The following is a 16,103-nucleotide window of genomic DNA, read 5'->3' on the forward strand; positions in this document are numbered from 1 at the left end:
GTATGCTTTGACATTTCATCATGAATAGACTTACTAACGAGCAACGCTTGCAAATCATTGAATTTTATTACCAAAATCAGTGTTCGGTTCGAAATGTGTTCAAATTTTGACAAATTTTGTTCAGCGATGAGGCTCATTTCTGGTTGAATGGCTACGTAAATAAGCAAAATTGCCGCATTTGGAGTGAAGAGCAACCAGAAGCCGTTCAAGAACTGCCCATGCATCCCGAAAAATGCACTGTTTGGTGTGGTTTGTACGCTGGTGGAATCATTGGACCGTATTTTTTCAAAGATGCTGTTGGACGCAACGTTACGGTGAATGAACACATTTCGAACCGAACACTGATTTTGGTAATAAAATTCAATGATTTGCAAGCGTTGCTCGTTAGTAAGTCTATTCATGATGAAATGTCAAAGCATACTGAGCATCTTTCTCTTTGACACCATGTCTGAAATCCCACGTGATCTGTCAAATACTAATGCATGAAAATCCTAACCTCAAAAAAATCACCCTTTACATTCTTGATCAGCGTAAAAATCTAAGACGATCTAGCTATGTCTGTCCGTCTGTCTGTTGAAATCACGCTACAGTCTTTAAAAATAGAGATATTGAGCTGAAATTTTGCACAGATTCATTTGTTGTCCATAAGCAGGTTAAGTTCGAGATGGGCTATATCGGACTATATCTTGATATAGCCCCCATTTAGACCGATCCGCCGATTTAGGGTCTTAAGCTCATAAACGCCACATTCATCAATCATCCGATTTTGCTGAAATTTGGGACAGTGAGTTGAGTTGGGCTCTTCAACATTCCTCATCGTTCCAGAATTGAATATAGGTGCCATATAGACCGATCTCTTGATTTAAGGTTTTGGGCTCATAAAAGGCGCATTTATTGTGTGATGTCGCCGAAATTTGGGACAGTGAGTTGTGTTGGGTCCTTCGACATCCTTCTTCAATTTGATCTAAATCGGTCCAGATTTGAATATAGCTGCCATATAGACCGATCTCTGGATTTAAGGTTTTGGCCCCATAAAAGGCGCATTTATTGTCCGCTGTCGCTGAAATTTGGGACTGTGATTTAAGTTCAGCCCCTCGACATACTTCTGCAAATGTTCGTCAGATTTTGGGTAATTTGCCAAAATGTTATCATTTGTCAACCGTAGTTATTAGAGTTTGAACATATTTGCTCGCCGAGGTCCATCAAAATTAGTTATGAATTGGATATAGCTCCCACATTGTACTTATAGGGTAGGTGTAGGGTATTATACAGTTGGCACCGCCCCACTTTTGCCCTTCCTTACTGGTTTAGAAAGGGTTATTATAGACATGTTGATCTATCCATCAACAAAAAAAAAAATCGCTAAAGCATTCGCGCTGTTCCAAATATGCTGTCCAATCGAATAGGGTACACCAATATCCAAGCTCTGTTTTATTCCCAAACATTCATAAAAAGAAATCCCTTTAGTATGTTTTCCCTCCTCCAACGTTCCTCGATAGTCCTTTCGGTTTATTCTCCTCTCGGGCATGCATGTTTGGCCAGTGACGTTCTTCATGTGTGAATGCTGATCCTGGACAGAGGAATATGCTCAACAATAACATTTCATTTGAATTTAAAGTCTCTATTGGCAAAACAAAAAAACCAGCTTAAATGGAATATAGAATAGGACAAAAACAGTTATGGCCCCGGTGACTGACCACACATCCATCCATTAATTGATGCGCATTTGAATAAAGGCTTTTACAATTTAAAATTTAAAGTATTAAATTATCAAAATGTCGATTGCCGGGAGTGTTTTACTCATTTTTGGCTTTTATCAGCACGAAGTGGAATTAAAAGGATTTGTCTGTACTTTCAGTTGCGTTTCATGGGCGATTGAAGTATTGCCAAACACACACACACACATTTGTGGACAAGGACTGATAGAGGTGTGTATCGATTGGTAGTGGCAAATTTACAGAAATAAAAGTAATTATTAGATTTGTTATGTGGGAAAGAGAAATGCCAACAACAACTTCACTTAAGGATTAGCAAAGGCAACACATTATTATACCTTGATTGTAGTTGGGGCTTTTAAGCTCACCATCCTTCGGTGCATCGCTTTGCTCAACTGGGGCATATTCTTTTTGTCACTCCTTTGCAGCACTTTGACTTATCCATTTCTGATCCCATTACTAACATACACTGAAAAAAATTAAAATTGGTTTCAATCACGAAATTAATTGATCAAATTAATATTTTTGAATTGCTGCTTCAATATAAAAAATGATAATATCAATCAACGGGTTTGAAAAATAATTGACAATTTTTATACCCTCCACCATAGGATGGGGGGTATACTAATTTCGTCATTCAGTTTGTAACTACTCGAAATATTCGTCTGAGACCCCATAAAGTATATATATTCTTGATCGTCGCGACATTTTATGTCGATCTAGCCATGTCCGTCCGTCTGTCCGTCCGTCCGTCTGTCTGTCTCCGAAGGAGTAAAGCTAGCCGCTTGAAATTTTGCACAAATACTTTTTATTAGTGTAGGTCGGTTGGTATTGTAAATGGGCCATATCGGTCCATGTTTTGATATAGCTGGCATATAAACCGATCTTGGGTCTTGACTTCTTGAGTCTCTAGAGGGCGCAATTCTCATCCGATTTGACTGACATTTTGCACATAGTGTTTTAGTATCACTTCTAGCATTGTGCTAAGTATGGTTCAAATCGTTCCATAAGCTGGAATAGCTGTCATATAAACCGATCTTGGGTCTTGACTGCTTGAGCCTCTAGAGGGCACAATTCTTACCCGATTGGAATGAAATTTTGCACGACATATTTTGTTATGATATCCAACAACTGTGCTAAGTATGATTCAATTCGCTTCATAACGTGATATAGCTGCCATATAAATCGATCTGGGATCTTGACTTCTTGAGCCTCTAGAGGTCGAAATTATTATCCGTTGTGTCTGAAATTTTGTACGACGGATCCTCTCATGACCATCAACATACGTGTTTATTATGGTCTGGATCGGTATATAGCCCGATACAGCTCCCATATAAATCGATCTCTCTATTTTACTTCTTGAGCCCCCAAAGGGCGCTATTCTTATTCGAATTGGCTGACATTTTACACAGGTCTCCAACATATAATTTAATTGTGGTCTAAACCGGATCATATCTTGATATCGCTCTAATAGCAGAGCAAATCTTTTCTTATATCATTTTTGCCTAAGAAGAGATGTCGGGAAAAGAACTCGACAAATGCGCTCCATGGTGGAGGATTCGGCCCGGCCGAACTTAGCACGCTTTTACTTGTTTCTATTAAAAAAATTCTATGTTCAATCAAAAAAAAAAAAAAAATTGAGATTTTCAATTAATTTTTTATTGATCCAATAAAAAGAATTTGAAATTTTCAATTAATTTTTAATTGATCCATTAAAAAAATGATTGAAATTTTTTTAAATTTCTAATATATAATGTTTACCTAGTGAAACTTGAACTTGAGGTGCGTTGTTCGGGCAAAGGTCCGTGGGCACCCGTAAAAAAATTCCTCTATAGACATGTTGTTGTTGTCGTAGCAGTGTGTTGTGCACTGAGGCGGCTGCCCTTGGCCAATGACTCCAAGGGCATGTTGAACCGGTTTCCATGGTATTGGGTTTTTGAAATCTCTCTTTATATTGTAGGGGACAAAATAGCCTTTAGTTGAATTTACTTAAGCACCAAATTTGAAAATTTTTTAACATTCGATTAATAAATGAATGAATCAATTAATTTTTTAATTGAAAGTTTTAATTGAATTTACTTAAGCATCAAATTTTAAAATTTTTTAACATTCGACTAAGAAATTAATAAATCAGTTAATTTGTTAATTGAGAATTACAAAATTTTCAATTACAACTGTGGTTGAAAACATTTTCAGATTCAATTAAAAAATCAATCGAGTCAGTTAAATTTTTAATTAGAAATTACAAAAATTTCAATCACGTCTTCAATTAAAAAAAAAAATCAAGTAATAAGGCATTTAGTACGGCCGTGCCGAACTTTGGATACCCACCACCTCGGGTGTATATGTAAACACCCTTTCGCCACAATCTGGTGAAAATTGGATAAATTATTCACCCAAATTTGGCGCGGACATTGAGTGATATAATAAATATAAGTCACTGTTGAATTTTGTTTTCAAATTTCAACAAAATCGGGTAATAAATAAAGCTTTTATGAGCTTCAGCCCCTTAACCGGTATATCGGTCTCTATGACAGCTATATCTAAATACAGTTCGATCTTTACCATATTTGGGTCGGATGGTGGGTGGCCCTAAAACTACTCACTGTTTAAATTTCATCGAAATCGGTAAAAAATAAAGCTTTTATGGGCTTCAGACCCTTTATCGGCAGATCGCTCTGTATGGAAGCTATACCTAAAAGTTGTCCGATAAAAACCATATTTGGGACGGACATCGGGAGACCTAAAACTACCCACTGTTTCAAATTTCAACGAAATCGGGTAATAAATAGAGCTTTTATGGGTTTCAGACACTTTATCGGCAGATCGGTCAATATGGCAGCTATATCTAAATATAGTCCGATCTGAACCATATTTGGGTCCTATGTTGAGTGGCCTAATGCAACTCATTGTTTCAAACTTCAGCGAAATAGGATAAAAAATAAAGCTTTTATGGGTTTCAGACACTTTATCGGCAGATCGGTCAATATGGCAGCTATATCTAAATATAGTCCGATCTGAACCATATTTGGGTCCTATGTTGAGTGGCCTAATGCAACTCATTGTTTCAAATTTCAGCGAAATAGGATAAAAAATAAAGCTTTTATAGGCTTCAGACTCTTTATCGGCAGATCGGTATATATGTGAGCTATATCTAAATATAGTCCGATCTGAACCATATTTGGGTCGGGAGGCTTAAAATAACTCACTGTTGCAAATTTCAGCGAAATCGGGTAATAAATAAAGTTTTTATTGGCTTCAGACTCTTTATCGGGAGATCGGTATCTATATATAGTCCGATCTGATCCATACTTAGGTCAGTTATCGCGAAACCTCACTATTTCAAACTTCAGCAAAATGGGATGAAAAATAAAGTTTTTATGGGCATTAGACCCTTTATCGATAAATGGGTCTATATAACAGATATATCCAAGTATGGTCCGATTTAGTCCGTTCAAGAATTAACCAGCGTGCATCAAAAAGACGTATCTTTGCCAAATTTCAGTTCAATATCTCAATTTTTGAAGGCTCTAGAGTGATTACAACAGACGAACGGACAGACACTCAGACTTCATTAAATCTTCTTAGAATTTTTCGACGATCCGAAATATATTGGGTTGGCAAAAAAGTAATTGCGGATTTTTTAAAAGAAAGTAAATGCATTTTTATACCCACCACCGAAGGATGGGGATATATTCAATTTGTCATTCCGTTTGCAACACATCGAAATATCCATTTCCGACCCTATAAAGTATAGATATTCTTGATCAGCGTAAAAATCTAAGACGATCTAGCCATGTCCGTCCGTCTGTCCGTCTGTCTGTTGAAATCACGCTACAGTCTTTAAAAATAGAGATATTGAGCTGAAATTTTGCACAGATTCTTTTTTTGTCCTTAAGCAGGTTAAGTTCGAAGATGGGCTATATCGGACTATATCTTGATATAGCCCCCATATAGACCGATCCGCCGATTTAGGGTCTTAGGCCCATAAAAGCCACATTTATTATCCGATTTTGTTGAAATTTGGGACAGTGAGTTGTGTTAGGCCCTTCGACATCCTTTGTCAATTTGGCTCAGATCGGTCCAGATTTGGATATAGCTGCCATATAGACCGATCCTCCGAATTAGGGTCTAGGCCCATAAAAGCCACATTTATGGTCCGATTTCGCTGAAATTTGAGACAGTGAGTTGTCTTAGGCCCTTGAACATGTTTCTTTAATTTGGTCCAGATCGGTTCAGATTTGGATATAGCTGCCATATAGACCGATATCTAGGTTTTAGGTTTTGGGGCCATAAAAGACGCATTTATTGTCCGATGTCGCTGAAATTTGAGACAGTGAGTTTGGTTAGGCTCTTAGACGTCCTTCTTCAATTTTGCCCAGATCGGTCCAGATTTGAATATAGCTGCCATATAGACCGATCTCTGGATTTAAGGTTTAGGGTCCATAAAAGAGGTATTTATTGTCCGATTTCGCCGAAATTTGGGACAGTGCTTAGTGTTCGGCTCTTCGACATGTTTATGCAACTTGGCCCAAATCGGTCCAGATTTGGATATAGCTGCCATGTAGACCGATATCTCGATTTAAAGTCTTGGCCCCATAAAGGCGCATTTATAATCCGATTTCACTGAAATTTGACACAGTGACTTATGTTCGGCTTTTCGACATCCGTGTCGTATATAGTTCAGATCGGTATGAGGTATATGAGTATAAGGTATGAAATTTTCACCGAATTTTGATGAAAGGTGGTTCATATATATACCCGAGGTGGTGGGTATCCAAAGTTCGGCCCGGCCGAACTTAACGCCTTTTTACTTGTTAATAAAACAAAATTTCCTATAAAAATTCCATTAAGGAACACGGAATACTTCTCTCATTAATGACTGCAGTCCGATTTAGCCTCCAATGATTAGAGCCTCCTTTTTTATGCCGAGTCCGAATGGCGTGCCATATAGCGACACCAGTTGGTAGAGAAGTTTTAACATGGCAGGATACCTTACAAATGTAGTCAGCACTAGTAGGGGGATAACCAGCGCTAAAAATTTTGTTGATGTTCACGCTGCACCACGGCGGTCACCAAAAAAAGCATATTCAATCAAAAAATTATTGAATCAATTAAATTTTTAAATGAAAACAAATGTACTTTCAATTAAATTTCTGTGTATATACAATGTAGATTATACATATGTAGTTGGTAGTTCTTCTGTATGTCCCTTTGTCCGTCTGTCTGTTGTAAGACCGTATTGTCTTTGAAAATAGAATATTGAGCTTAAACTTTACACCGATTCCTTTTTTGCCTAAAAACAAGTTAGGTTCGAAGCCCCCATATAGACCGTTTGAAAGTATTATTACCAGATTTTGCTAAAATTTGGTTGAGTTATATATTGGGTTGCCCAAAAAGTAATTACGAATTTTTCATATAGTCGGCGTTAAAAATTTTTTCACAACTTGTCACTCTGTAATTGCATTCTTTCTTCTATCAGTTATCAGCTGTTACTTGTAGCTTGCTTTAGGAAAAAAGTGTAAAAAAGTATATTTGATTAAAGTTCATTCTAAGTTTTATTAAAAATGCATTTACTTTCTTTTAAAAAATCCGCAATTACTTTTTGGGCAACCCAATATATTAGGCCCCTTCACTTCCTTCTCTTATATGGTTCAAATCTAACCAATTTTGGATGTAGCCCCCATATTAACTGATCTTATGATTTCGTGATGTCGTGAGCCCCATTTATTACCCGATCTTTGTAAAATTAAATACAGTAAGTTGTGTTAGACCCTTCGAAGTCAATGTCGAGTTTTGTCCAGCTCTGCAACACATTTGGATATAAGCAGCTGCTATGCGTTCATAAATAGTGCATTTTGCACGGGTTTTTAATGAAATGTAGTATTTGTAGACACGAGGTGGTGGCTATCCAATGTTCGGCCTGCTCAAACTTAATGCATTTTTGCTTGTTATTTGAATAACATTTTTTAACCATATGTCATTCAAATTGATTTATTTGAATAATTTGACAGTGCAAATATATCCTTTGAAAATCTTTATTTTAGTAACCTTTTAATTGAAAATTTCCCCAAAGATCAAGTTCCAAAAATTTCATCAAACTATGTTCTGGGATAATTAATTTTCGTTTCTGTGGCATATTTAAGAGGGTATTATTTTGAGCATTGGTCATTTAGGAATGAAACGCCTTTTGGCGAATGAAATTAAATTAAATCCTTATTCTGACAAAGACAACCACATTTGTTTTACATTCTTACATCCTTTTGCAGTTCAATTTTGAAGACATGCTAATGGCCCATCATTTGGGGAAACGATGGCAACGCCTCTATCGCTCCTCACTGTATCGCCTGGACAAAGTGCAGCCGATTAAACAGAAATTCGCCGATATGACTGCCGTTGAGATCTCGGGCTTTTGGAAGGAGGTAAGTAATCGTTGGCCAAACAAATTGCTTTCACACAATTCATTGTTAACTCAGATGAAAATTAAGAAATTCCCAACATTCCTTTTGTTGTGCAACAAATGAGCATTTTTGAGACGGTTAACCCCATTAAAGCGAATCCACCGAACGAGGGAACCAGCGAACAATGCTCCAATGCTTTGGACAATCGCACATTTGGATTTGAAGAGGGAGGGGGGGCTACTGGTGGTGTTGAAGTTTAATTAGAATCGGTTGATTTGGATGTAGGTTGGTTGAGGGTTCACTGGTTTTGCCATATTTAACATTTGCTTAACGAGTTTCAACTTTTCCCTTTTGCCTTTTTGCTTTTCCAGCCTTTCCCATTGTGTGCTGACAATGGTTGCGTTTTTCATGTTCTTCTTTCGTTTCAGTAGTCATTTTAAATTTAGTTGCTTACGTTTTTAATTCGTTTCGCCTTTGTTTCCGGCACTACTTTCCGCTCTCTTACTTTACACACAATTTTGTATTTTTTCTGCCTTTTCATTACAATTCAATGGGAATTTAATTGGATTTTACTTTCCGTAGTCAGTTAGTAAGTCGGACGGTTAGCAGGAAAAATCAAATTCAAGAAAATTTCAGTTTTGCCTTTGAGAATATTTGTTTCAATCTAAGAATTAAAGAATATGAAGGGCTTGGAAGGACTTCTTACTTCTTACAACTCCTTCTTCTTACTTCTTATTAGTGTAGGTCGGTTGGGATTGTAAATGGACAATGTTTTGATATAGCTGTCATATAAACCTACATGGACCGATATATCCCATTTACAATCCCAACCGACCTACACTAATAGGAAGTATTTGTGTAAAATTTCAAAGGGCTAGCTTTATTCCTTCGAACCTTATCGTGCTTTCGACAGATAGACGGACGGACAACGGACGGACAGACGGACGGACGGACGGACGGACGGACGTGGCTAGATCGACTTAAAATGTCGTAAAATGACGATCAACAATATATGTACTTTATCGTGTCTTAGACGAATATTTCGAGGAGTTACAGACAGAATGAAGATATTAGCATACCCTCATCCAATGGAGGAGGGTATAACAAGACAGAATAAAGAAGAACCGAACAAATCCAACTGTTGTTTTATTTGAAGCGAGTAACTAATTTTCTTGACGGTATATTAGGTGTTGCTTGTTTTTTTTTTTGCTTATTATTGCCGCAATTTCACTAGAGTGGGGCAAGGGCTTCAAAAAAGGTATGAAAAACAATTAAATATTTTACAATTTGCTCATAATCTGCACTTTTGTACGTACTACAGAAGTCTAATATGCTCTAAGGATTTTTTCCAATTTCCATTAAAAGCAATTCCAAACTCCTACTTTCCGCCCTCGTTTCTTGTATACCAACATCTTTGTACGCTCTTTTACATCCTTCTTCTTGGCCACTTGTTGTGCTGTCAATTAAAGGGAGGCAGTCAAACCTTGAGGGTTCCTCCATTTGACTTTCGTTTGCTTCCTAAGTTGTTTACCACATCTTCCCCTCGCAATGCGCTTCTGCTCGTTACTGTTTAGAATATGGCCATTGTATCGGTGTTCATTCCAGTGCACATTCCTGATTTCTGTTTCCTTCTTCAACTTGATGTGCTCCACATCCTTATCCGTTTTGAAGTTCCACTTAAATAGAAAACATAACGGCGGCTGTCTCTGTCTCTCTGTCTCTACAGCACAATTTCGAGTGAATGCGGCAGAAACGTTTCTGCGATTTTTTCTGGTATTTGCTTTTCTGGTTACACCCCCTTGGAATAACACCTAAAGAGTTGAACTGATACCAGAGGGAAATTAATTAAAGAAAAGTATTTATCATACGCAATACTTCTAATACACCCAGAGAAATTAGAAAGGAATAGGCTTTGTAATTTATTGATAACGAAAGGGGGCTGACCCCCGCCGTTACCTCAAAAACACCACCCCAAATCAAAAGTCGATCGATAAGGACAATATGAGTATCAAACGAAAAGTATGCGGGAGTAGATAATGAATCTGGCATACAAATTCATGTCGAAGTAGAAGGGTCACCCCACCCCCACAAAAACGCCCAAACATTACCCACGGATATATGGGACTCGGTTTGTTTGTTCCGTAAAGACTGACAGACGGCAGAACCGATTTTCTCGAATTTTTCGCATATTGTGTAGGTTGGTTTGGAAGGAAAAGTAGGCTATATAATTTGTCGGTATCGGAAGGGGAACGGATCCTTCCCCTTATGCCAAAAACACAACCCAAAGTCAAAAGTGGACCGATCGGGACAATATATTTATATACCATAACGAATATGGTATTAAAATTTGAGTAAGTACCCATCAGGCCGCCATATACCCCAAAAATGCCCCAAACAGACTCAAATAAAAAGAATTAGGCAGTATATTACAAATATGGCATAAAACATTAGGTCCAACTAACGGGAGGTCGCCCATCCCCAAATACCCCCAAATAGCCCTATTAGCCGACTATGGTTACATGGGACTCAAATGAAAGATATTAGGGAGTAGATTACAAATATGACATTAAAATTTGCGTTCACGCGCTTTTCCTCCTAAAAATAAGTCAAGTGGGTCATTTAACCCATTACGACAATATGGAACTCAAATGAAAGGTATTTGAGTGTTTTGGGTACGCCCTAAAGCACCCCCTAAACTGAACTTCATTTCCGTTGGGAATAAAGAACGAATTTGATATCTATTTTTAGTGCAAGGTAGCGGTGGCTGCCCCAGCACCAAAACACCCTCCAAACGGTTCATATTTACAGGCCATGTCAATATGGGGCTCAAATTAAAGGGATTCGGAAGTGCAGCACAAATTTGAGTCGAAATGTCTGTAGTGTCATCCCTCCCCTAATAAGAACATTATCCTAAGGAAGAACACTACCACCAGGAATCGAGAAGGGGCAAATTCTCACACATCAATGAATGCTTTCGGATTTAAATTTAAACTCAATAATAAGGGACCTTTTTTTATAGCCAAGTCCGAACGGCGTCCCGCAGTGCGACACCTCTTTGCGGAAAATATTTTAAATGACCATGCATGGCATTGTACCTCGCAAATGTCGCCAACATTAAGAGGGGATAAAAATCCGCTTTGTCCGCTGTTCCCCCAGGATTCGAACGCATTCAGCGTCATAGGCTACAATGGCATGAATTCGATATTCGAATTCAGGGCGAAGTGTCCCCAGCCTAAAAAAATATTAGAGAGTTAAAGAAGGCGCAGTGGAGCGGGCCCGGTTCGGCTAGTATAATATAATAGCAATAATTATTAATTTTATATTCCCGAAGATAATTTTTTTAATGATGTGTTAATTTCCCTTTCGAGATGGAAAAATGAAAGCCACAGGATATACACCACAACAATCATGGTTGGACGCATTTTTACCCCTTGGTAAAGAGGGTGGTAATCATCAGAAATCTTAAGGTGTAGGGGCTTCAAAGGCCGTAAATTGTAGATCACTTTGCTTTTCATCACTTAATGGTTGCGTAAAATTGACAAAAAATTTTATTAATATACACTCATAGAAAAAAGCCTGCAGAGTACCAAACATTATCCACTGACTGTTAATAGTTAATGTTGCAGCTATTACAGCAGTAGCTACTGTATAGCTACAGTAGCTGCTGTCAGTTTCAGAACAGCAGTCTAATTGCCGAAAAGTCAATTGTGTTTTAAAATGACTGCTGCTTCATTTATTATGGTGTTGTTGGAAGGAGAGTCAACTAAACTAGAACAATATAAAAGAAAAGAAATTGGCTTAGCGCAGCTAAAAAAATACCTAAAATAATCAAAACATAGGCAAACATAAATAATAGCATTACAACAAAACTATATTCAATTGATACTATTGTTGTGTTTCAACAAAAAACAGCAATCGAAAAAGATTTTCAAATAACAAACAACAAATTTCAACAGCTGGGGATATAAAGCAAGGGACAAAATGTTATTGCATTGCACACAAGTTGTGTTATTCTGTTGTTGTTACTATCAAGAGACTGCAAGTGATAAATTATGCATTCATATGTTCATACATAGGTAGCCCAAAAATGGAGTAAATGTGGGCACAGACAAATTTAGGGAAGATTCGTTAATGGGATATTTGTCTGTTTTTAACTAAACGAAGGTTGCCTTTTATTTTTCGAGATTAGAGAACAATAACAAATATAAATCATCGAACATCGCTTTATTGTTGTTCAAAATATTCCCCATTAAGATCTAGTAACTTTTGCATTCGTTCGATTTAATTGTCGAAGCACTTTTGTCACTCTGATTGAGGTATCTCCAAAACATGCATTCCGAACGCATTAACCGCTTCATCAGGTGTCGAAAAACGCTGACCACTCATTTTATTTTTTACACGATGTGTGAGAGCTCTCATTGTAGTGGTAAAGAGTGATCCGTCTTCGGCGGCTGTTTTTCCCGATTTATTGGAAGATAACTGGCGGACAAATGGTTGCGATCACCCAGAATTGGCTGTCCTGCGTTGTTCTAGAGTTACGATTACGACATGTTCAGTTTTTCCGAAAAATGGGCCACCATTTGGTTGGAAGTGCTTGGTATACAAACGTTTGCCTATGCCATACTAAATGTCGTGTTTGAGAGTTTTATATTCCTTTTCCTATTCTGGGAAGCATATCCTATATATAACAAGTAAAAAGGCGTTAAATTCGGCCGGGCCGAACTTTGGATACCCACCACCTCGGATATATATGTGAACCACCTTTCCTCAAAATCCGGTGCAAAATTCATACCTTATGCCCCATAGCAGCTATATCAATATATGTTCCAATTTGGACCAGATATTAATAAGTAAAAGTTATTGTTCAATTGTATATAACAAAATATTGGTCTTTTTAGTAGTTATATCTAAAAATAAACCAATCTTAACTATATACGACACGGATGTCGAAAAGCATAACATAAGTCAGTGTGTCAAATTTCAGTGCAATCGGATTAAAAATGCGCCTTCTATGGAGCCAAGACTTTAAATCGAGAGATCGGTTTTTATGACAGCTATATGCAAATCTTGATCGATCTAGACCAAATTGCAGAAATATGTGGAGGGGCTTAACTTAACTCTTTGTCCCAAATTTCGTCAACATTGAACAATAAATGCGCTTTTTATGACCGCAAAACCTAAAACCGAGAGATCGGTCTATATGGCAGCTATATCCAAATTTGGACCGATCTGAGCCAAATTGACGGAGGATGTTGAAGGGCCTAATACAACTCACTGTCCCAAATTTTCGCAAAATCGGTTAATAAATGTGTCTTTTATGGGCCTAAGACCCTAAATTGGAGAATCGGTCTATATGGCAGCTATATCCAAATCTGAATCGATATGAGCCATATTGACGGAGGATGTTGAAGAACCTAACACAACTCACTGTCCCAAATTTCAGCAAAATCGGTTAATAAATGTGTCTTTTAGGGGCCTAAGACCCTAAATCGGCGGATCGGTCTATTTGGCAGCTATATCCAAATCTGAACCGATCTGAGCCAAATTAACGAAGGATGTCGAAGGACCTAACACAATTCACTGTTCCAAATTTCAGCAAAATCGGATAATAAATGAGTCTTTTATTGGCCTTAGACCCTAAATCGGCGGATCGGTCTATATGGGGGCTATATCAAGATATAGTTCGATATAGCCCATCTTCGAACTTAACCTGTTTATGGACAAAAAAAGAATCTGTGCAAAGTTTCAGCTCAACATCTCTATTTTTGAAGACTGTAGAGTGATTTCAACAGACAGACGGACAGACGGACGGACATGTCTAGATCGTCTTAGATTTTTACGCTGATCAAGAATATCTATACTTTATAGGGTCGGAAATGGATATTTCGATGTGTTGCAAACGGAATGACAAAATGAATATACCCCCATCCGTCGGTGGTGGGTATAAAAATCAATTTGTGTTTGTTTGTAGGTTTGTAGGTTTGTTTGTTTGTATGTTTGTGTGTTCCTTATAGACTCAGAACCGATTTTCTTGAAATTTTCACAGATGGTACATATTGACCCCGTGGTGAAAATAGGGTACTAAATTTTTTGATATCTTACCCTAATTTTCAGAAACGCCAGATCTCGGAGATGGGTGGTGCGATTTAAGCGAAATTTTGTGTGCTTTCATATAGTACGCTAAAAATAAAAATTTGGTATCCAAATTTCGGGTGGGGTACCTGGGGGGCTGTCCCACCTTAAAACCTACCAAACATATATTTACACAAATCACGACAAAGTGGGACTCAAATGAAAGGTATTTAGGATAAGAAACGTATCTGATATCCAATTGTCAGATCAAGTGCTAGGTGGACCACCCCAAGCCCCAAAACACCCCTAAATCGGACGTATTTACCGACCATAGCAATATGGGACTCAAACTCAACTAGAAAGTATTTGCTGACTATTGCAATATGAGGCTCAAATAAGAGGGTTTATAGAGTAGAACACGAATCCGATATAAATTTTCCAGGCCAACTCACTGAGGGGCCGCCCATCCCTCAAAACACCCCCAAGCCGGTCATGTTTGCCGACTATGGAAATATGGGGCTCAAATTAAAGGTATGTGGGAGTAGCCCACGTATCTGATATCAACATTAGGGGCCAACTGTCTAGCGGACGTCCCACCACCATAAACACCTCCAAATAGGACATTCTTGAGACAATTTGGGTCTTGGAGAGTGGAACTAAATATTCATAGTTTTTAGGGCCAATACCCCAAACCGGACATATTTGCTGACTTTTGCAATAAGGACAGATGAATGAGTTTAGAAAACGAATTTGATATCCAATTTTAAGGGCAATGGGAATATGGGGTTCAAATAAATGATATAAAGATATATGAGAATAGAACACGTTGCTGATATATTTTCAGGGCTTAGTTTTTTGGGGGACCTTTACCGACCATGACAATGTGGAGCATATTTACCGACCATGACAATGTGGGGCTTAAATGAAAGGTATTGGGGGTAGAGCAAGAAGTGATACCCACTTTCGAGACCAATATTCTGGGGGTCTACCCCTTTCCCAAAATACCCTACAATCAGCAATCTTTTACTGACCATCGCAATATGGGGCTCAAATAAAGGTATTTGGAAGTAGAATACGAATTTGATATCCAAATGTAGGACCATGTATTTAGGGCATCACCCCTTTCCCAAAACACCCCCAAAGGGAAAAATTTTTCGACCATGCCAATATGTTCAAATAAAAGGCATTTGAGATTAGAAAACGAATTAGATTGCCTATTTTGGGGCCATTTTTTTGGGGGACGCCTCATCCTGTAAACTTCTCTTCAGCCAATGGCAATATGGGGTTTAAATAAATGGTATTTGAGACAAGAGCACGATGCTGATATTTTTTCAGGGCCAAGTATATGGGGGACCACCTCTCCCCCGAAAACACCACTAAATCAGACATCACCTTACATCCAAACTTAAATTCGTAGACTAATAAAGATCATATGGGATTCACATAAAGGCACTTATATTGTCAAACTGTTAGTCAAGCGATATACTACAATATTTTCGTACCATGATATTTCACTAAAATATCTTTAATTGTCGAAAATAAACATTCCAAGGAAACTTTTGTTCCATATAAAGTAAAAGAAGGCGCAGCGGAGCGGGCCCGGGTCAGCTAGTTAAAAATAATTGTCTATATGATATTTTCTCCATCGTTATTACATTTATATAAACTTTTGCTTTAAATTTCCCACAGTTGGAAGAGTTCATCAAGGACTTTGAAGTGAATGGACCTGGATCTGTTGGAGGTGACTTAGATAAAGGTTTTAAATTGATGGATCCATACGGAGCTAAAATCAATGAATTTGAAAATAGAAGAATCGATCTGGGTAAGTCAAATAAAACAAGTAAAACGGCGTTAAGTTCGGCCGAGCCCAACTTTGAATATCCACCACCTCGGGTATATATGTTAACCACATTTG

General features: G+C 37.8%; 1 protein-coding gene across 1 annotated transcript in view; it reads left to right on the forward strand.

The window, feature by feature from the left end:
• Nucleotides 1-16,103, forward strand: part of LOC106080427 (dynein axonemal heavy chain 10) — a 239,264-nt gene that overhangs the window by 95,081 nt on the left and 128,080 nt on the right. The window contains 2 exon segments of the mRNA XM_059362518.1: nucleotides 7,985-8,137; nucleotides 15,878-16,010. Coding sequence (XP_059218501.1) covers nucleotides 7,985-8,137; nucleotides 15,878-16,010 — 286 coding nt within the window.

This window comes from Stomoxys calcitrans, chromosome 2, assembly GCF_963082655.1.
Source record: "Stomoxys calcitrans chromosome 2, idStoCalc2.1, whole genome shotgun sequence".
Lineage (NCBI taxonomy): Eukaryota > Metazoa > Arthropoda > Insecta > Diptera > Muscidae > Stomoxys > Stomoxys calcitrans.